The 22012-nt window shown below is 38.5% G+C and overlaps 1 protein-coding gene across 7 annotated transcripts in view; it reads left to right on the top strand.

Moving 5' to 3' along the window:
- The window catches only part of COL14A1 (collagen type XIV alpha 1 chain), a 114953-nt gene that overhangs the window by 42089 nt on the left and 50852 nt on the right, over positions 1 to 22012 (top strand). For all 7 annotated transcript variants that reach the window (XM_066176820.1, XM_066176784.1, XM_066176792.1 and 4 more), the window contains 11 exons: positions 1590 to 1735; positions 3061 to 3190; positions 6750 to 6889; positions 8501 to 8627; positions 9586 to 9725; positions 12713 to 12845; positions 13912 to 13983; positions 14735 to 14886; positions 19197 to 19326; positions 20345 to 20467; positions 21808 to 21957. In XM_066176820.1, the coding sequence (XP_066032917.1) occupies positions 1590 to 1735; positions 3061 to 3190; positions 6750 to 6889; positions 8501 to 8627; positions 9586 to 9725; positions 12713 to 12845; positions 13912 to 13983; positions 14735 to 14886; positions 19197 to 19326; positions 20345 to 20467; positions 21808 to 21957 (1443 nt within the window). The remainder of the gene's footprint in view (positions 1 to 1589; positions 1736 to 3060; positions 3191 to 6749; positions 6890 to 8500; positions 8628 to 9585; positions 9726 to 12712; positions 12846 to 13911; positions 13984 to 14734; positions 14887 to 19196; positions 19327 to 20344; positions 20468 to 21807; positions 21958 to 22012) is intronic.

Genomic DNA, 22012 nt, shown 5'->3' with positions numbered 1-22012 from the left:
TTTATATATATTGTCAGAGTATCTAGCGGTTCCTGTTGAGAGTTAAAACACAAATTCTAGGTTACAGTTAGAGGACTTTTCCTGTAGATTTTTTAGAACCAAAATAAGGGGAAGAACAGGTGATGGATACTCTCACTGTGACTCTGGAGCAGTTTGAATAGGAATGAGACAATGTGGTGCAAAGTGGCTTCGGGATATCTCAACATGCAATTTCTTGCTGTAGGTATCAGAAGTGTGAGTGGAGCTCTGAGCAAGGAGACTGAAGTACATTTGAAAATGTTCATGGGTAGTTTCTCCCTGAAATTAGAGAAATTGTGAGAATTCATGGGGATATATATCAGTACAAGAACAAAGGTTTAAATAGGATGGAGGTAGGTTGTAAAAGGGGTGGGTAGGTGGGGTAACCTGGAAGTGTAAACCTAAAGAGAAGTCTGGGTTGAAGTTTTGCCACCCTTTACAGATAGAAGTGACAGACTGAGTGAACAGCCTCAACAAACAAGAAAAGATGAGGTTGGCACTGTTGTGTTAGAGGTCTGTTAGAGCTTGTTGAACATAATGTAAGAGATATATTTGGAGATACCAACTTGACAGGATCTAGCTTTTGCTTGGACACAGAGTCCAGGGTAGCTCTGTGACCGAAATTAGAATTTGTTCCTGATATTTGTGTATACATCAGATTCTTCAGCATTTCAAGTAGGAAAGGTTTTATATCAGTTAGCAATTGCCTTCTGTTTTTTCAGACCATTCCAGACATTTTGGGGACTGTTCTCGGTGAATAAATTCTAAAGGAGAAGTCAAAGTTCCTTCATATCTCTCCATATTCATGCCTGAATATTTTGGTGGGATTCATCAGTGGTGTACCAGCAGTGGAGAGGCTGTGGGATGTTATTCTGTGAGAGGAATAAATTGAGGATAACCAGGAAAGTGCAAAATACTACTCTATAGAGTTACAGAAATTCAAAGAAACTTTTGGAAACCCTGGTTGGTGCTATGTTCTGGTATCAGTGCCTTAAATTCACAAGTGGATCTCCTAATATTGTTTGAATTTCACTTAACGTGCTCTCCCTTGCCAAGATACGATTTGCCATGGTTTGCAGTGCATGGATGACCTTACCCATATTTGCATAATCCCACTGACACAGGCCTTGGTGCCAGTTTGGACAGTCCAGGCCTTAAACAGCCAACAGTTTACAGCCAAAGTATTTTGATCTGTGCAGTGTGCTCATCCAGGGATTTTCCAGGGTGTTGTACCTCATGCCTGTCAGAGCCACACTCTGGCTTGGGAACTACTGCCAGAAAGACACTCCCGTTAAAACTGCTACTGGTTCCTAATAGCAACTGTGCTGAAATGCTTTCATCTGCCCTGGCATTGGAATTGGTTTGGGTTAGTAATTCCTTGTTTCCTTGATTCTGAGTTCTTTTATGCACCAATTAGATTTTATTTGCAGGATACAAACAGCACTTCCATGCCTAGAGACAGCTGTATTCCTTTGTGTTTCCTGGGGTAAAACAAACTGTTTGAATAATAGCTGGATGTTCAAGTGAGAGACTGGAGAGACCTGAAGTGTCTGTGTCTTGTCCCACTGCAGTTGCCTTGCCCATGGCGTCGGATCTGGAGCTGTACGATGTGTCCCAGAGCAGCATGAGGGTGAGGTGGAACGGGGTCCTGGGTGCCACAGGATACATGATCCTCTATGCTCCCCTCACAGAAGGACTGGCAGCAGATGAGAAAGAGGTGATGTATTGTGCTTTCATTTAAATAGCAGTTACAAAAAAAAAATAAGTCAGTCTTTTAAAGAACAAACTAATACATGTCATTTAACCGCCAAAGTGATGAGCAAATGCTTGGGTTTTTTTCCGTGACTTGATGATGTACTGTATGTGTCACAGGCTATGAATAAAGTGCAAATGCCAGTTGGTTATTTCTTTGTCATTGCCATAAAAATGCAACAAATTTAACTGAATTTAAGTGACTCTTTTGAAATTTTATATAAAGCGATATTGTATCAACATATAGAACTAACACTTGAATAAAAAATAAAGTAAAACTAAGATATTTCCTAAGAGTGCTATCAGAAGAATATGAAGTTTAGCCTTTGCTCTCATCAGGGCTTTTAAATGTAAGTAAAATTTGTAGGTCTGAAATAAAACTGTCATTGGTTTTCTTTTGGTTCTGTTCAACCTTTATTTTTAAATTTAAAAATAACATCTTTCATCAAAAGTGATTTTAGAAGGCATTCTTTCAAAGGAAAAGAAGAGGGGACAAGGTAAAGTCTAGTCTCCTGTCACTAACGTATTAAAACCAATGGAACTTCTGCTCTAGGATTTAAAAATTTCTACATTCAAGTTTATGTATGTGGAGTTAAGGTAGATAGTACAATATCTGTGTTCAAGCAAGAACACTATAAAGCATGCAGGGGCATGTGAACCTGTGAAGGGGGCATGAAGCTGCTGAAAGCCAGCACAGACTTGTGCTCACTGCTAAAGCAGTGGCTGTGAGCACGTAATTCTGTCACAAGTGGGGCCTCCCTAAGAACTGGCTGTTTCAGGGAGACTGAGCTTTACCCCAAAGAAATAAGCACAGTCCATGTTAATTTGGGTCTCCACTAATAGGTGGAAGAGGAAAATTATACAAATAGTAACAAATCTGAGCCTCAGTGTGCATAGAAATCAGCTCCTCCAATGAGTTCATATGATTTTCAGATCTGTGACTGAAGATGAACCAAAGTGTAGATGGGAGTGGAAATAATAAAATGTAGATGGGAAAAGGCTTTAGTAGCTGTTTATTCTGGAGAGGCATATTTTGTCATTGCTAGTGTGATTAGTCAGTTTTAAAGTCCTTTTACCAGTGTGTTTGCTTTCGTCTTTTTCAAAGTTTTAATCTTTTAATCATTGTGCAAAATCCCAAAATCTTGGGCAAAACACTGCAGACACAGTGTCATAAAAATGCTCAGCAGAACCTTTGGTCATATATCTAATTTCAAGTGTTTAACTGGTATTATTCCTCATTTTTGGCTAATTCAGAAATAATGTATCTTTTTTGATTCATGGTGGTTTTAGATAAAAATTGGGGAGACCTCAACAGATCTTGAACTGGATGGACTATTGCCAAATACAGAATATACAGTCACAGTTTATGCTATGTTTGGAGAAGAAGCTAGTGATCCCCTTACAGGACAAGAAACTACATGTAGGTAGCTCAAATCTATATTCACTTTGTTGTTAATCAAACGTCAGAATGCTCTTTGCACGTATTAGCAGGCGTCTGATTATCTGATTTGAGCAAGTGGGCAAGCTTTTTACGTAAGTTTCTCGCTGTGGATACTCAATTTACAGAGACTGAGGATTTCTACAAAACACCTTGTTTTTGCAACAGGTTTGTGAACTTGTCTCTCTCACTGGTAGTGGTACTGTGGGTGGCCCTATTGATCTTGGTGAAATTCCTGACAGTTTTCTGAACTTGCTGAAGGTGAATGAAGGTCAACATGTAGACCTACCTGGTGAAAACAGAAACATGCTCTGTTTAGCCTCCTCTAGCTAGAAAACCAGGTGTGTGTGTGTGTGTGTGAGCCTGCTCAGATGGAGAAAGTCATTCCTCTGGCTCAGTAGTAGTACAGACAGAAAAGAAGCAAAGAGATTTCTGTCCAACCCCTGCTGCCTAACATCTGGTAAATGTAGGATTGGAAAGTGCCTGTGCATGCATGATAGATGGTGTGTTTTTAATAAGCAGCAAGAATTTTGCCAGCTAAATTCTGTCCTCTGCAAACTGTATACAGACTGTATGTCAGCTCTCTAAATAGCTCCAGCATTTGGAAGACAAAGGAATTGAAAATAAGCAATTGTGCTTCTGGGACATTTTTGGGACTGCATTCAGTGACAGCTCTATTGCTCCCAGCAGGGGAGTGAGCGAAACCTCTTATTTTGTGCTCCTGGCATGAGTAACCCAGTCAGGGTGAAAGTGACTTACATTTAATAAGTGAGAGAAGTGCAGGCATGCGAATGCTGGAAAAAGAAACCTCAGAGCAATTCCTTGTAAGGTCAGCAAGCAGTAGTGGAAGAAGGTCTAAGAATGGTGTTTGCTGGGTCTTCTCTACCAGTGCAGTTGTGGATAGACAAGTTCCAATGGCAAACTACTGCAACCTGGGCATGTTCGTCGACTTGAAATGAGTGTAGAAGATTCCCGACAAAGAGAATCAAATCTTTACCTCTTTATTCTTCTCTTAGTTTCTCTGTCTCTTTATACCTCACTCCTCATCTTGCACAGCCCCACTGCCCTTATCTCCCACCCTGGCCTTTGGGCAATATCTACCCCATATCAGATTTTCATTTCTCCTAAAAAGTAGTTTTTGTAGTTTTTGACTGTGCCAGCTTCAATTCACTTCATACCATATGATCTTGGAGAATGCAGAGCTTTTAACCTGGCTAACATGTTGGATGGAAGATCATGTACAAATTCCAGATACATTGGCACAAGCCAAGCTTTCATGACCACTGTCTGATCACATAAGCTTGTAACGTGTTAGTCAGCCCATCATCACTACTGCTGCTACTAGACCAGGATAAAAAAGAAACCCTCACTTCTCTGAAACCTTCATTTCTTTTAGGATGACACAATGCAGCCATCTCTGGTCTATAGGACTGAAAAAAGATATGTCGTATCTGTCTGTCATATGCAGCTATTCAAATCAGCCCTCTGCTAGCAGGCTTTGGTGAATCAGGCAGTGGGGCTGTCTGGGAGGGAGAAAGCTCCTAGTGATCATGCCTGTGCCACATTGTTGGAATTTAACAGTAATGTCTTACCTGTCCAGAATCTGATTTAAGTTTGGTTTTTTTTTTTTTCTCCTTCAGTGTAAGCCGGTATTCCTGGCTTACAATTAATGAATAGGTTACCTGGTATTTTCTTCCAAATTTTCTGTAGTACAAGATGCAGTATCTGAAAATCTGTGTTTAGTAAATAATATTCTACTCATTGAATCATCTTGGTTACTGCAGTAAAACCTTCCCTATGCCAAACAGAGACATGCTCAGCAAGCTCTTTCTAGGGTGTTGTAGCAGATATGGACTATAATTGAATCATCCAGACTGGGCCTCATACTGAGGTCTGTGAGGTTGTGGCGCAGATAGAAATTAGTGCCAAGTGTGTGTTGCATTTAGAAATTTTCACTTAAGCTGTTGCAAGGGTCAAAGGGTTTCATAGTAGTTAACAAGTATAGTAATTGGTGTGGACATAGTAGCTACCTTAAACAGTTTGTTAAACAATGAGTGTTTACATTCTTCCCTGTGCCATGTACCAATGAGAATGTATCTGTAAGTGTAAACTATATAGAGTGTATAAAACCTGCCATCTTGCATAGAATAAAGGAGAAACGTAGCAGTAATCATATTGATCGGACCTGCGTTTGCTCTGCCGACTTCCTTTCATTATTTCGGGGTTCCCCTGCGACTTCGGGGTGTAGTTTCATTTTGGGGCCGGGATTCATCCAAGACTCACTGTAAATATCACGTAAGTCTGGCACAGAGACTGCCTGTCTGTTGGAGTGCAATGTTGTCAGGAGGTTGGTTCCAAGAGGAAAGAGCTGAGACTGACGCATTTTGTTGTATGACCTGGATGGTGGAATGAAGTGCATTTCACGACTGACAGAAAGTAGAAAGGAAAGCCAGCACGTGATACTCCCTTCACTAGACTCAGAGAATATGCTGAATGCCAGAATGTGTGGCAAACCCATCTACTGTAGTTCCAGTGTGTTCCCGTCTTCTCTTTTCTCAGAGCCAAGTTGACTTCACTGTTCCTAAGCTGGTTGCCGATTCTGGATTGATAAATAGCCTGGCTAACAATCTCACATAATGTATGAGGCCTTTAAAATCTTTGCTTTTTCCCAGGTGCTATTGTGTGAGGGAAGCAGCTTCTGAAGCGCTGATATTTATCTGTCCACGTGGACTGGCGAGGAGTGTGTGTGTGTGTGAAGGCAGGACGGATAGAGAAAGGTTTAAAATTCAGAGGAAAGTAGCAGATGTTGGACTAATACAGAACCTACTGCTGAGAGTAACAGACAGCACAAATTGCTTTCTGTGGTGTGACAGAGAAGTGGATGTAATCTGAGACTGTCTCTTGCATGACCTCATTTTCCTTCAGCTCATGACTGTCAAGGAATATATAGTGTAAAAATACAGCTTTAACTGGGATTGTTGTTGGGAAACAGCTAAGGGTTCCTAACTGAAAAGGTAGGCAGAGGTAAAAAGTTACAACTTTGGAGACATTGTCAGCTAGTTATGTTTTTTGGACAAACTTACCCTTATGTCAGGGTCTTTTAGGATTCAGAAAACTTTTTGCCCAAATTCTACTGTCATGAAGTATTTTTGCTGGGATACATATGAAACCCAAATGTGTATAGGAGAGAGATCTAGCTGGCTTAAGTTAATTCACAAATACAACCCCAAATCTATTGCAAGTGTTCTGTAGTCTAGATCTTGCTATGATATCTGCAGTGAACAACATCATAACTTAATTTTTTTTTCAGTATCAGTTGAGATGCATTTAGCAAATCGAAAGTTTTGTTTCAGTTAAGAGCTAAGCCCTTTAACCTGCCTTTAAGTGATTTTGTAGCTCCATTGATGTAGGCCTTCAAACAGAAATACTAGTGATACAAATTTTTGAATGGAAAACATACTATTTATTATTAAGACATTAAAAATTTCACAGCTAAAACCTGGGATCACTTTCATGGTTTTATCTCTTTTTTGTTTTCAAGTGCCTCTAAGTCCACCAGCAAACTTGAAATTTTCTGATGTTGGACACAATAGTGCTAAGCTATCATGGGATCCTGCTTCCAAAAACGTAAATGGCTATCGCATCATGTACGTTAAAACAGATGGAACAGAAACCAATGAGGTAAATATTTAGCATCACTTTTCCCTTAACCAGTCTCTAACTTCCCCAAACTTCTGTAATTATTAGGGGTAATGTTTATAAATGAAAGCTACCATGCAAGCTCTAACAAAAGATTTGTGAGAGAATTATGAAACTCGGTGTAAATAAAAGTTTGCTTAATATTGGATGTACGTATGTCTGGGGGAGAGTATTCTGAACAGTCTGGGGAACATAAACTGAGGGAGACAACTCAATGGAACAGTGGTTTGCTAGGAACAGGATCTTAACTAAATGTATAGTATGGAAATATTCTTGATTCAGTTCTGATAATAGGACTTGATGTGTCACATATCGTGGACTCAAACTCATTCAAAAAGACCATCTGAAGGCTTTGCCACATTTTCTCAACATTTATTGATATTATTAATCATGTATTGAGAACTCTCTAGAAGTAGGATTTGTCTTGAACAAAGGCAATACCAAGATGTTCTAACTTAGACTCTTATATTTAATAATTTGCAATATTTAGTTCTGCCTTATTACCAAGGGTGCTTTACAATATCTTTTAGCAGCATGAATTCTGGGATAGAATGCAAAATGGGATGGAATGAAATATTAATAAAGAAAATTTTTAAATACAGATTTTTTAAAAAAGCAGTTACAGTAAGTGGGTTTGATAATTAAAATAGTCCCGATCCCTTATGAAATATGCTGTCATGGATAACCTGGCCCTCAAGAAAAATAAGTCTTTAATGGTAGTTACCTGTAATTGCGTTTCTTCTGGGATATATCTGGCCTTTCATGTGTATAAAGTGGAATATTTGTATTGAATCTGAAGAAACTGCTCCCAGCTTTAGAAGGGAGCATAACTGCGCAATGTTTTGTTTCTTTTCTTTCTGCTAGATCCCTAAAAATTCAAATTAGAAATCATTTGACCTGTTCCTATTGATTACCCTTAATATAGATAGTATGCCTGACTGTACTGGTCACAGTGGTATTTGAACACCTCAGGCTCATTGTAGTATACTTTGTAATGTGAGTGAATGTTCAGTTCACTTTTCCTTCATCTGTTCAAAGAACAGGTGGCATGTTTTGGTTTGCACTGGTAGCATTTTCCCTGCAGTGCTGAGCTAACCTGGCACTGAATAGCTGGACTGATAAACTGTTTACACAGCTTTGAGTTTTATGTCCCTGGCAAAGTCACTTAACTGCAGCCTGGAGAGAGACCAGACAAAACCCTCATCTGCCTCTTGACAAATGTTAAACATAAGGGTTTTATGCAGTGATTGTCCATGATAAGGGGTTGGATTTAATAGCCGAAAAAGCTCCTTCCCCTTCTGTGTTCGTGAACACACAGTGCTGATGTTAGCTGGACAGCTGGGCTTACCAAAGCTGAATTCTCCTTTTCCATGGTTTGTCATAAGTGCAAAATTCTCATTTTTTTGTTATTTGTCTATTGTAACTGGTTTTGTCGGCTTTGATGGACATGAGTTTATATTTGTTCATCGTTTCACTGAATTTCTCTACTACTTGCCTGACATTCTCCTTCTGTATCATTATTACCCAGAAGAATTTCACCCACTGATAATGTATTTAATGGTGAATATCTACTGCTAATTGTGCTTGCTCTAGGTGGAAGTTGGTCGTGTTTCAACCCATACCCTGAAAAGTTTGGCACCCCTCACAGAGTATACTGTTGCTATTTTCTCTCTGTATGATGAGGGACAATCTGAACCACTTACTGGCAGCTTTACCACAAGTAAGTATTGCTGAACTTCTGAAGGCTTTCCAAGAAGAAATTTTATACTCTCTTACGTTACTGGAAAGTAAGATCAGTTGCAGCAAAGGTCTCTGGCTGTGAATTCAGATATATGGAATGCTTTCTGTTATGTTCATTGGTGGTTTTGGCTTCTTTGCTCCCTTAGTATGGGGCCAATTCCCTCTTTACTCACATGAGTAATCTCTTGACATCGTGAAAACATCTCCACAGCTTTCTGAAGCATTATTCACTGTGATGGCATTTGTATCTCCAGATGAAGTGTGATGAGTTTTGAATCATACATTTATCCATTGAACTATCCAGGCACTTCGGGGTAGAACCTTACACACATACAGAGGCACTACATCAAAAGGAGAAAATGCAAGACATTCAAAAGTTCCTGTAGTTTGTTTAATACAGTTATAGTTTCTGTAACTGTAGTTCTGCATTAAACAAATGGCTGATTGCATATATTAATGCTTTCCAACAACAATGGGAAAAGAAACAAGGAAGGGGAGGAAAGAGAAAGATGAGATGGAAGAGGAAGGGAGAACATATGTGTCTGGAGCAAGTTGATGCAAAGTGCAAATGGAAATGCATAGAGTCTGGAAAGGGCAGAGACTGGGACTTTGCTTTGAGGTACAAGGAAAGAGCCTGGTACACAGAGCTCTGAGCAAAGGAGATGGACTTTAGGGTTGCATCCAACTCCTTCAGTGGAGAGAGGACAAGTTGGCCTGTCCAGTCCGAATAAAGAGTCTATTCCCTTCCTTGAACTACAAAACTACTTCCCTAAGAACAAATAAGTGGGCAAAGAATTCTGTAGTGCCTTTGCTGCCTACCTCCCATGTTATACTGTCCTAAGAAGCTAGACGTAAAATGGTATGTGCCTAATGTTGCCATCTATGGAAGTATCAGAGCATAATTCACTCTCACTTTCCTTGTGTGTAACATTTTCCAGAAAGAGTTCCAGCTCCCCAGCATTTGGAAATTGATGAAGCATCAACAGATAGTTTCAGGGTCAGCTGGAAGCCCACGTCATCAGATATTGCTTTTTACAGACTGGCATGGATTCCTTTGGATGGGGGGGAATCTGAGGAGGTAAGTTGCCTTGACATTCTGAGGGATGAAAAGGAGGGAGAATTCCATTCTGAGGAAAACTGTGCAGCAGCGTTTGCTACTTAAATATGGCAAATTGACTTACAGAAAAATCTGCCCCACTGCAAAGCTCCCTAAACAAAAATCAAACCAATATTCCAGTTTTGTTTTGAAGAGGAAGTAGGGAAAGCAGAGATATTTTGTGAATAGTCAATCTAACCTGTAATGTGTTAACAGCCATAGAACTAGCATTGTTCTTTGGGGCCACTTCAGTTTTTAGAAGTTCATGTTCTTCACTTTGATGTGAAGGTGATGATGGTAGCTGAGCCAGAGTAGTGATATCCTCACATAAAGCTCCAAATTTGTCTAATGTGCTGGCCACAGTAAAATTGGCCTCTGAAGCCTTATTAGATAACATTACAAAAGGAAAAGTGTACACATAGTATATTTATTAGATTGTTCATCTATTCCGCTTTATGTTTCCTTTTTTTTCCCTCTCATGCTGTATTTTTTGCATTAAGCCCTTGTACATCTTGTCCATAGTAGCCTCTCCATCGGTCTAAATTCTTAAATTATTTTCATCCCCTTAGCTTTTCCTTTTTAATTTTCTTTTTCAAAGTAGAAAGACAGACACTTTCTCTCTCTTCTCAGTTTTCCATAGTCTGTCTTATTTCCTCTTTTTCTTTATTCATTAACTCATTATTTTGGCTTCTTTTGTACTTCTTAGTCTTTAGTGACTCTCAAACATCTTGCTCTCTTGGCATCAGCAGTGTGTGGAGAGGCCACATCTGCAAACTGTTTATCTGGGTACAGAACTCAGGGAAAGATGATGTTTGCCACCTGGCCCTAGGTTTCATGCATTATTTTGTCATCCATTAGGGCAGAAAGCAGTCATTTTAGCTTAGGTTATGTGTCTTTTTTTCTGTAAATTTACTTTAACCTGATTGTTTTTCTCCCTTTCACCTAGTGAGAGGTAGTCAGGCAAGAAAGAGAGAAATTAAAGGAGTGAGCAGGGAAAAGGAGGAGTTAGCTGATGAGCGAATGGACACAGGTCATCACTAGCATTTTCTTCTGCAGTAGATGAACTGATTTGTTTCTATTTCAGTTCCAGTGAGTAGCTGCCAGTGAAAGCCCTCAAGTCACATTTTTTAGAGAGATTTGAGATATCTGTATTCTTTCAGTGTGAGAATAAATTATCAAGAAATATTTGAACTGCCAAGGTTCTACTTGTTCACAGTATTCATGAAGAACTGCTGAGGGCTCTAATATTTTAGAATGTTGAAATATTAAAAATGCCCGAGCTGCTTTCTTGTTCTCTTTGCATGACCTCTCTAATGGGGTCAGGCCTAGGATAGCACAGTCCCTCCAGGCTGTTGCTTCTTTCCCTGCTAAGTGATCAGTCACGCAGACAAAGGACATGCACTCCCTTGTTTCTTTCTCCCAAGACCCAACTTGCCAATTAGCTGAGTGGGGTCAGGGGGTGGTGGTTAATCACACACCTCTCATCTCACTTCACCCACTCTGCTGATGGGTGAGGAGAAGTCGGGTGTTAGCACTAAAAAGCCAGAATAAGTTTAAGAGGGACATTTTACTTCTAGGTTACAGTAGAGAATGCATGCTGTTGTACTCGTGTACTTGTTGCTGCTATTTGTCCTGCCCACTTGGAAGTTCAGCACTTTGTATTGTTTTTTGAAAGCTACATTAGCAGGGAGGGGAGGGTGAAGGAAGCCATGCTTCAGAAAGTATGCCAAAGTTACTGTGAGAGAGTAATTATAGATAGATATTTTATAAAGAGTTGACAAACAACTAGAGGCACTGGGGAGTTGAAAAGGAAGGCATTACATGCTTCTCCTTAGTATGCAGCTAGATTCACTTGAAACTTTTCTGAAATTTTCCCAAGAAAATCTGCACCAGAAAGTGTGCAGCATGAGATGCCTAATTCATTACTTGGTAGTTGTAGATGGCCCCGATTCATTTCTTTCTGTTTTTGTTTTTTGTATTTGAGTTCAGAAGGTTATGGGTCCTTTTTACCCCAGGACCAATCCAGGAAATTTCCTGTGGTAGTTAAAAGAATGAAGTGTGATTCACTGTTTCTGCAAACCTCTGTGGCAGATTTTACACAGGACATATCTATTGTTTGATTTCCATTACAAGTCTAACTTTGATGTTAAGTATACAGTGACCGCTTTTAAAAACTTGTCAGTGTCAACCCAGAGAAAGGTTGTTTTATTGTAGTGTCTGCTTGTGTAACCTGCAGACTATTCCCAAAACTGGGCAGCCTATTTCACCAGAATTATTGCTCAGGCTCCTGTACCTTTTGTTTTATAGTCCCTTTTGTTCCAGCTCTTCCCCATCTGGTGATCCCTTCTAATAAAATAAATGGAAAACACAAAAATCTGAAGTGAAACCTGTTCACAATTCACACTGCACGTCAATCTGCTGCTGCTGTCGTAGCTAGAAATGAGGAAAATTACTATTTAAAACTTCATACCATACAGCAAACTATTCATCAGCACATCTCTCCTAATCCTCAAGTCTGAAGCAAATGTTCTTTCAAGTTCTATTCAGACGTATGGAACCATAACTAGGATTACAGTTCTGTTATTGAAACAGCCTTTTTAAGGCAGGGGAGGGAGATACTGAATACATTTGTCATAGCAATGTTTGAATGGTAGAAATATAAATGGAAGTTAGCCTATCCGGTTATGTTTTTCTATTGATAAATATTTTGAATTGTAGTGATTTTAAAAAAATATATGGTCAGCTTTAGCAATTAATTAGCTGTGGGTGAAAGCATACTACTATACATTTCAAATATTCTTACATGCTTTTTCTAGATGTACTCTGTGGTAAATAAATTTTTGGGCAGATCTAAGTGTAGATTTAATTTATTTTAAAGGTGAATTTATTTTCTTTCTTTCATTTCAGTCAATTCAGGTAAAATAATCAGATGCAGAACTGATATTCTTCAATCTTGCTGTGTAACTTAGGTTGTCATAAATGGAGATGCAGACAGTCATGTTATAGAGGGTCTGTTGCCTGACACAGAATATGAAGTTTCTCTGCTGGCAGTTTTTGATGATGAAAGTGAAAGTGAAGTTGTTGCTATTCTTGGAGCTACATGTAAGACAAACTCTTGATTGTAATTTTAAAAAATGCTTAAGTGGTTTAAATTTGATGCAGATATCTTATATAAAGAACATAGTTCATCTTGGGTAGCTATAATATTGAAGAATGTGGTGGTTTAGCACCAGGGCTTGCTGACTACTTTTTGCTTTTCCCATTTAATATTATGTGATAGGTGGCATTGAATCAAAATTGTGGTTTGGCTCCTTACCTGAGCTGTGGTATTAATAGTCTGGATCTGGGTAGATATTCTTCCATCTTACATTTCAATATTTAGTCTTTGAACAGGGTTCCTTATGAGAAGATATATCAGATTTTGGAAGGGATGTGTGTTAAATGCTTTAAAGCATTAATTCACTCTCGGCTGAAATAATAGTCCAGAAAGCTTACACAGGTCTTCTGTGACATTGACATGAAAGTAACAAAGATAAAACTTGCTAATCATGTCCAGCTTATTTTATAGTTTATTATCAAAACAGTGGCATGTATTTCAGGAAGATCGCTCTATTCTTTTTTATGGATAATTACTTGGATAAGTAAAAAACTACATTTCTTATGAGTAAATTCTAAAATTTATTTGTTTTTAGTAATTTAACTGCAGGCTTAATTCTAAGTCTTCTGTTAAAACAAGAAGCCCATACCCATCCAAATGATGCTGATATTTCCCAGTGTTGCTGAGTGTACTTTCTGTTTTTCACTTGGACAGAAGTAAATCACCCTTAAAAAACTTTCAATTTAATTAATCTGACCACTTAACAAATGGTCAAAGTGGAAGTCTATTGTGCGTAGTTCAGCCAGAAATCTGCGAAAATATATGCATTCTTATTTGTTTATACAGTTAATGATTATGTCTTATCTGCAGATCTGAGTGCTAAACCTAAATATATATGTGCCTAAAGTAAACTAAATGAATAATTCCCTGGTAGTCTGTGAAATGTCTGAAGTGTGTGGGATACTTGTAGGTGTGAGCACATAGTTTCATTGTCATAGTCAGACCTACAAGAACAATACTGTGACTTCCATGTTTTGTTGAGCTGTTGGTGAGCAGAGACCTGTTTTCCAGCTGCAAGTGCTACCACAGTACCTACCACAGTGACCGCCGCCAGTGCCACCACCTCTGGGCCCACCACAGCAGGTAAGCAGAGCAGATGCCAACAGTTTAAATGCTGAGTGCAAAGCACTAAGGCTCCCCACAGGCACCTCCAGGGCTGGTGGCAGAGCTGTGATGCTGCTGAGGAGCTGATGATCCTGAAGGGAAGGCACACCACTGCTGAAAGGGTCACACTGTGCTGCTCTGCACCCCCTTGTGTGTGTGGCCAACCTCTTGCACAGGCCATGCATGGATGGGGAGCTGACCCCTTACACAGCACAGGGACTCTGAATGATACCAGTGGTATTACTTAGGCATCCAGAGACTAATTTTGAAATTTCGCCTAGAATTTCTCTTTCCCTTTATAAATGTGAGCTTGGAAACTTTTCAGAATTTTGTTTCGTTTTGAGTGTTCTCTTTCTTTTCCCACTGATTAGACAATTGAATTCTAAGGAACTTTTCTGGGTTATTTCTCTTCTATAGCATTCTAGCTTGAATTATTTTAAAGCTCCATAAACTGAGTAAGATAAACAAAGCAGATGGGATATTATATGTTAATGTAAGTATAGGATAACTATTATTTTAATAAGTGCTTACAGGTTTTATATTATTAAGCCCAAATATGACTGAGCTATATGATTTTGCCCCACTGTGGATCTTGAGAGCCACCATGACTTCAATACAGCTTGCAGCTGTTTGGTGATAATCAGCACCATCTAGCTTTAATGTTTTATAAAAAAGTACTAAGTCTAAAAATATAATTGAGAAAATATTAATTAAGTATTTCTGGATTTAGTTTTTCGAACAGGAGTGAAAAACCTTGTTATAGATGATGAAACAACCTCAAGTCTGAGGGTGACATGGGACATTTCTGACTACAGTGTTCAGCAGTTCAGAGTGACCTATCTCAATGCAGAAGGTGACCATGCTGAGGAGGCGGTAAAAATGGTCTGTATAGGTGTTGTTATTGGCTTCATAAGCTTGTTAAATAATTGCTAAGACATAATACCTTCTTATATGACGATTTTGTTGCAATTAGTAAAGGATCTGTGTTTGATATTACTGGGAGCTTGAACTTCAAAGTTCTAATTTTACAGCACCTGCTGCACTGCAGGCAACAGCATGTGTGATCAAGGCTCAGTCACACAGGTGTTTAATGAGCTCACAGTCAAAAGAAGATCTGGTTGTCTTTTTTTTCCCCTGTATTTTTTTAATTCCTTCAAGTTGAGTTTTTTATTTTTAATTTTATTTTTTACTCCTAGGCGTTTTTCTATCCTGAGATTGTGTTTTAATGACACTTAAATGCTTGTACCGGACAGTCTTAAGCACTTTTTGTTCTCCTTCACCAATTTTACCTCTTCTCTCTTCTCTCCTCTCTCCTCTCTCTTCTCATGGTATGCTAAATCAATGAAATTAGAGTTCATATACAGAGTTTTCACACTTCTCATTAACCCGAACATGTCACAATAAGGACAACACTTTTTAATCTAAATGCCTGAGAATATTTGTTATGTGTCCAATCTCATATGATGATCAAGATTAAAGTTGTCCTACACAGAAAAGTTTCTGGTCATTCAGATTTTGGAAAATATTTGAAAGAATGAAGAGTACTGCATATATACTGTACTAGTTTGAAATCAAACCAGTGGGAGATTGTAAATCAGAATTATAATTTATAGGGAAAAAACTAAAAGAAATAGATAAATGCAGTAGTGCAAGAACACTGACAAAGACAGAATACAACCTGACACCCTATGGTGGTAGCAGTCCAGGCAGAGTGGTTCTGTTGAACCGGTGATCCGGTAGAAATAATGGGTCTGAAGATCCAGCAGTAGCTCTTGTCCCCTAGGAGTCCAGTAGGTAAGCACTGCTCTGGTGTTCAGAGTCTCAGCTTATATCCAGGCTGGAATGCTTGGTTCCTCCCTCTGGGCGGAGCATCTCACAATGGGATGGTGAGTCATGTGATAAGGCCTGATGGGCCCATTAACAGGAGATAGTCCAGGAGGGGGTTATCTGTGAGTCGTGTGGCAAAGGTGCTGATGGGCCCATTAACAGAAGATAAGACAGAGTGGAGGAGGCAGGGAGCACTGCCTCACCTGGTTTCAACAGTTCATGAAGATGGTGATAGAATATACTTCAACCCAGGACACTACTCTTTCAAGCATGTAAGAGACAAACCAAAACACGCATCCTCCCCCGCAAAAAAGAAGCTTGAGCTCCATTATTTTAATATTTCACAGTTTTTGAGATACTTTAAGAATTCAGCTAGGGTAAGTGCCTTTTTTAAAAATTAGTTTTCAATTGGGGAAAACTTAGTATTGTAGTGCTTAGTTTCCACAAAATCTGTTGCAACAGTTTTGGAATGGCTCCATGTAGGTACATTTAAAAGATTAAGTTGTATATTTCAAGGTTATTTCCTTAGTAGATAGTTCAGAATGCAAAAATACTCCCTATCATTCTCCCTCTGTGTCTGCCACTTGAGTCACTTCTTTTCATAGGGCAGTTATATCAAAAATACGGGTTATTCTCTTTGATGTTTAGCAGCTGACATTTTTAGCCCTATATCAGGATATTTCAATAAAAACTTTAAAAAGAGTTGAATGTATTTTTGTAGGAAAATATGAATCTGTCTTTTTCCATTTCGTTTTATTCATCTTTTAGGATACCCTGCTGGAAATGTACTTTTTAACCACCTATTTCAACCATGACGTGAAAATGAATTTTCAGTGTAGTGGTGTCCTTTTGGACTAGGAAACATGCTGTATGAATTTACCTCAACTATATGTTAATATACTATATAATTAAGTGGAAAATTTTCACAGTATAATGGCACAAATTGTACTGTTCTTCTGAAAATAACCCAGATGTTCTGAAATTCAGATCCCAGGTTTACTGTTTCAGCTGTCTAGTTGAGTTGGATGGTATAAATGTCATTCTTCTTTAGAATTCAATGACTATTATGTTAAATACAGACTGTAGGAAAGGTATTAAAATTGTGGCTATCAGAAGGATATTAGACCTGATTCAAGAGTTCATTAAATATAATTATAAAACTGTGTTATTTAGTAGGTATCTTGGCTCGACTCTCACAAATTATTTCAGTTGAAGCACACTCTCAAGCCTTATAACCTTTGGTCACAATTCAGCAAACAGATTAATCACATTTCATCTTTGAAATTAATCACACTCATAAATACTTTACTGAAAAAGGAATTATGTAAAGTTATAATTAGGCACATTTTAATCAGAGTGTATTTTATCATGTGGCTTCAAGCACCTGAGAGGTGCACAACAGATGTCAACGAAACAACGCAGATGTTCAATTTTAGGGGAGTGTTTATATGCTTAAGTACATTTTTTAGGCAGAACCCAAAAGTTTTGTGGAATTTGGGCTTACATGTACTATAGCGTGACAGTTCTGTGGTGAGTGCTTAAGTTTTGTGGCTCTGATTTCAGTGATACAAGTTTCAGTTACTCCTCCCTTTCCATAAAATTATTAACAAGCTTTATAATTCTTGATGCAATTGGCTGAAAATCAGGGACTTGAAAATGTAATTGAATACAGAAGGGTCAAGCTCTAAATTGCATGTGTGTTCTTGGGTGTGCTGTACATACTGGAAAGATCAAATTTTTTCTCTTCTTTAAAGCCAAAAAGTTTCTCACTGCTGAAAGCTATATTGATCTGTGGAAGATTATGCACATGTGGAGAGGAGAGAGTTCTCAATGCTTGCATCCTCTATTCTAAAAATCTCAAAAAATTAGTTGGATTTTTTCAGAAACTTAGTTTGTGTGTTTTAAATGCATATGTATAGAAGATGAACGTGGAAATCTTTCAAGAACATTTATAATGGTTTAAGTTCAGTTTTGATCAAAGAATGAAGCACTTTGATAAGTCTCAACACCTGGGTGCACTAGATAGATTCCCTTCTTTGCATCACTTGCCAAAACTAGGAACAGTTTGAATGCATCCTGGAGTGTTAAACTGGTGAGACTTTTCTTGAGCATATGCCTCAAAACTTTGCCATCATCACATGCATCAGTCTTCTTTGAAACAACAAAATGCTTTTATGGACTTCCTTTCTGCTTTCCCCCATGAGTTTAAAGAGCTTATGCTTCTCTCAACTTCTTGCCAAATACATGTAGTTGCTGGCACAGGTGATAGATTCACACAATGGACATGGGCCAGGGAATGTCCAAAAAGTGACATTGGACCTTGGGACTTGCTTCCAACAGCGTCACTTCAGAGCACAGGTCTCTGCACAGGAAACATAGGGCTAGTTTCTCTTTTTACCATGCCCATCCCATGTGATCTAAGTGGTTCCCATACAGGTTTTGGAGGCTCTCTGGGATTAAATTTTACTGGCAAGTTAAGGAATTGCATGGCTTTGCTTGGCACTCCTGCCGCCATTATTGTGATACTGGGTTTTGAGGCTCTGGCTAAAATACAGTAATCTATTGAAGGGTTCTAGAACTAGCTGCGTACAGGGAAACCTTTCATTGTGCTTAATTCAGCAGGCTGAAACATGTCCTTTAGAACAAAAAACTTCCTGGAGGAATTTTTACAGATGCCCAACTAGCAGGTTGCCTGGTTGGATTTTTCTTGCAAGATCTTCCATGTTCCATGGCAGTTTGGGATCCTGTGGTATTTGTGGGATGTCATCCTACTTCCTCTCCTAAATAGCTACCTTCATTTGCTTGTCTCCAGACTAGATGCAGGCAAGACAAACATGTTTTATTCCTGCTTGCTCAGTACAGTGCTTCTACATCTCATAACCTGATTTTCCTTCCTGCCAGGGAAGGAGAATTTTTTGTCTCCAAAGAACAAAGCAATCAGACTTTATTACCAAGCTTCAGAAAACCTAAATATGTCCAGAATAAATGCATCAAGAGGATGTGTTTTGGCTATACAGCAAAATAGTTCTTAAATATTTATGATGCAAGCAGTACCAGTGGTTTATGCACTTGTAGTGGCTTAATTAATAATAGATTATAGGTTTATATTAAACATTATTATAGGTTTAATATAAAAGAGTGTTATCCCATAGGAACATTTCCTTTATTTTGTTTTGGTATAAGGGTAGATCTGTTAAAAGGGTGGATAATGTAGTGATTTTATTTAACTGTAGATCATCAATAGTATTTGAAAATGCAAGCTATACAGCAGTGCTGGTGGAATGTGTTGTCAGAGACTATGTAAGATAAAGTGGTTTGGCTCTAGTCATTATGCTTGGTTGTTTCTGCATTTTCTGACCCTCCAGGTAATGGTGCCCGGCAGACAAAACACTCTTCTACTTCACCCTCTGCTGTCTGATACAGAATACAAAGTTACCATTACCCCCATCTATTCTGATGGGGAAGGAGTCAGTGTCTCAGCTCCTGGAAAAACTTGTAAGTATAAGCTCTCCGCCTGTCTTCGGCCAGGATATGCATGAATAAAGGCTTACTCTTTGTGGCCTTTTTTCCTTGGCTGTAGGAATGTATTTTAGTAAAAATGTGGGCTTATTTTGCATGACTTATATGACTTGAACTTTAAATTAATCTCAGTTGATTGATTTATAAACAATGGGTTTCTTCTAACAGACAGGCTGTATTTTATATTCAAATACTCTGAGTTTGCAGAAACTTGTTTGGTAATAAAGCTTGTAAATGCTTGATAAGTAGCCCACCAAGGGCAAGCCAACTAATACAGAAAAAAAGTAAACAAAGCCTGCTGAGATGGTATCAAACCAACCATTGTACTGTTAGATTTTTCTTTTGTGTGAGATCATTACTTTCTAAGGGTCATTAGAAATGCTGCTGAACTTTTTATAAAAGTGATTGCATTATCTCCAGAGTTCTGACCAAGTACCAGAAGATTACTCATCTGTAGCTTAAGCTTCCTCTCTTCTGTATATCATAAAAAATCCTTTCATTATGCACTTGCAGTCATGATAGTATAATTTTATTGAATTGTTCTCCTAATTTGCATAATTTGTCTTAATTGAAGTGCTGTTTTTGCAGGGACGTAAATCACTTGTAAGTAATTCATTTGTTTCCATTCTACAGGATTAAGTGTTCAAAAGGGCATGATTTATACATTAAAAACTTCAGTGCACTTGGATTGGAAGAAACTATACAATGTACAATTGTCTCTAAATTATCTTACTTTTTAGGAAACAAAAGTAGGATTTTTTTTTTAAAAGAAATGTAGGGACAATTTTTGGAATTAATTCAAAAATTCATTGTGATCAAAGTTTGTGGTTAATCCACTGAGTAATGCAAAGAATGAATTTGAATTCTTCTTGATAATTTTACCTGTAAATCTGAGAGTACTGGGTATCACGCTCTTTTTATTTGCTTATCTTGATTTTTCTTTATAGGCTTGCATGAGATAAACTTGTAAAAGCCCAGTTTGGTTTCTTTTCAGTGCCCCTGTCTGCTCCCAGGAATTTACGTGTCTCAGATGAGTGGTACAACAGATTACGTATCAGCTGGGATGCCCCGCCTTCAGCAACAATGGGTTACAGAGTTGTCTACAAACCTGTCAACAGTGAGTTTTTAAGCCGATTCTTTTGTGGTCACTTCTGACTGAATGTCATCTTTCACTCAATTTTGTTCTTAAATTTATCAGTTGCAGTTACAGCCTTGAAAGTGTTATTAGGTTCGGTGTTTCATTTTTGAATATGAAAGTTTCATAGTTACAGAATGAGGCAAGTTGGAGAGGGTCTCTGGAGATCATCTGGTCCACCTCCCTGGACAAAATAGGGCCAGCTTGGTTTCAGTGGACCCTGGCCAGTTGATTTTATAATATCTCCAAGGATGGAGATTTTAAAACTGCTCTAAGCATCTCTCCTGGATTTTGACTGCTCTCACTGGAAATATATAATAAAAATTTCCCATGTTGCAAAATTTGTCATTTTTCTCTTACATTTTCCTGTTTGCCTCTGAAGACATTCTGTCTTCTCTACCACCTGGCATAAGGTAGGTGTAGGCAGCAGTAGATTTCCCCTTAGCCTTCCCATCCAAAGGCTGATTAATCCCAGCTCTTTAATGTCTGTGTGTTTTCATTTTATCATGACTCTGTTTCAGAGACTGTGTTTGCTTTTTTCCTGTTCCTCTCTTCTATATTCTCCTGTTCTTCAACTTCCTTCCTGTCACAACAGAAGATTTTAATTTCTTCTCAGACACTTGACATTTTATTCATTGTCCATTTTGTGTGTGTGGCATCCTTTGCCCACCTGTACATTGCAGCTAGACATGACATCCAGAATCCTTCAAATTTCTTTAGAAAAACAGGGTCCTCTCTTGACAGCAAATCACAGAAGTGTGACCATTACTGTTTGGACCAGTATTGTCCAAAGACAATACGGCTACCTGGTTTCTGGGGTGTATCCAGAACAACTACGGGAAGTGATGAAAGGGCTGTTTGCTGTTCTGATTTGGGAAAGTTTCATTCTTTTCTATTTTCATTATCATTTTTGCACAGTATTAAATGCTGCTGTTGTACAAGAAGCCCCGAGGGACTGTAGTGCTGGCTGGCATCTCTGTTCTTCCTTGTTGGTCCTGGCACACAACCAAACTGGGGAGATGTTTGGCTTACTTTAGAGCAGTAGTAAGTCACTGAAGCAGAACAAAAGGGTCTTAACAGATGCCAGTGTCTAGCTCTGCCTTAATGAATCCTACTGCTGAATTTCCCAAGTGTGTTTGTTGTGTCTTCTATCCATGCAGGGATTGAGGAGAAAGTCTTTGTATTTGTGTATGGTTAAAAAAAAAGAAGAAAAAAAAAAAAGAAAAAAAGGCAAAAAATAGCAGTAACTTTAGGAACACATGTATTTTTTTCTAATTTAGTGGGTGAGCAAATGATTTTCTAATTTATTTCATTTTTTGCAGCTCCTGGTCCTGCATTGGAGACCTTTGTAGGGGATGATATTAATACCATCCTCATTCTAAATCTCTTCAGTGGAACAGAATACAGTGTTAAAGTATTTGCTTCATACTCGACAGGCTTCAGCGATGCCCTAACAGGAGTGGCCAAAACCTGTAAGAATGATTTCATGCTGGTCAGATCTCTACAGCCTGTTTTTCCTTACAACTG

The sequence above is a fragment of the Chamaea fasciata genome, unplaced genomic scaffold (assembly GCF_029207755.1).
Source record: "Chamaea fasciata isolate MVZ Bird 193981 ecotype frontalis unplaced genomic scaffold, bChaFas1.0.hap1 SCAF_1, whole genome shotgun sequence".
NCBI lineage: Eukaryota > Metazoa > Chordata > Aves > Passeriformes > Sylviidae > Chamaea > Chamaea fasciata.
This window is presented reverse-complemented; position numbering and strand designations above follow the sequence as displayed.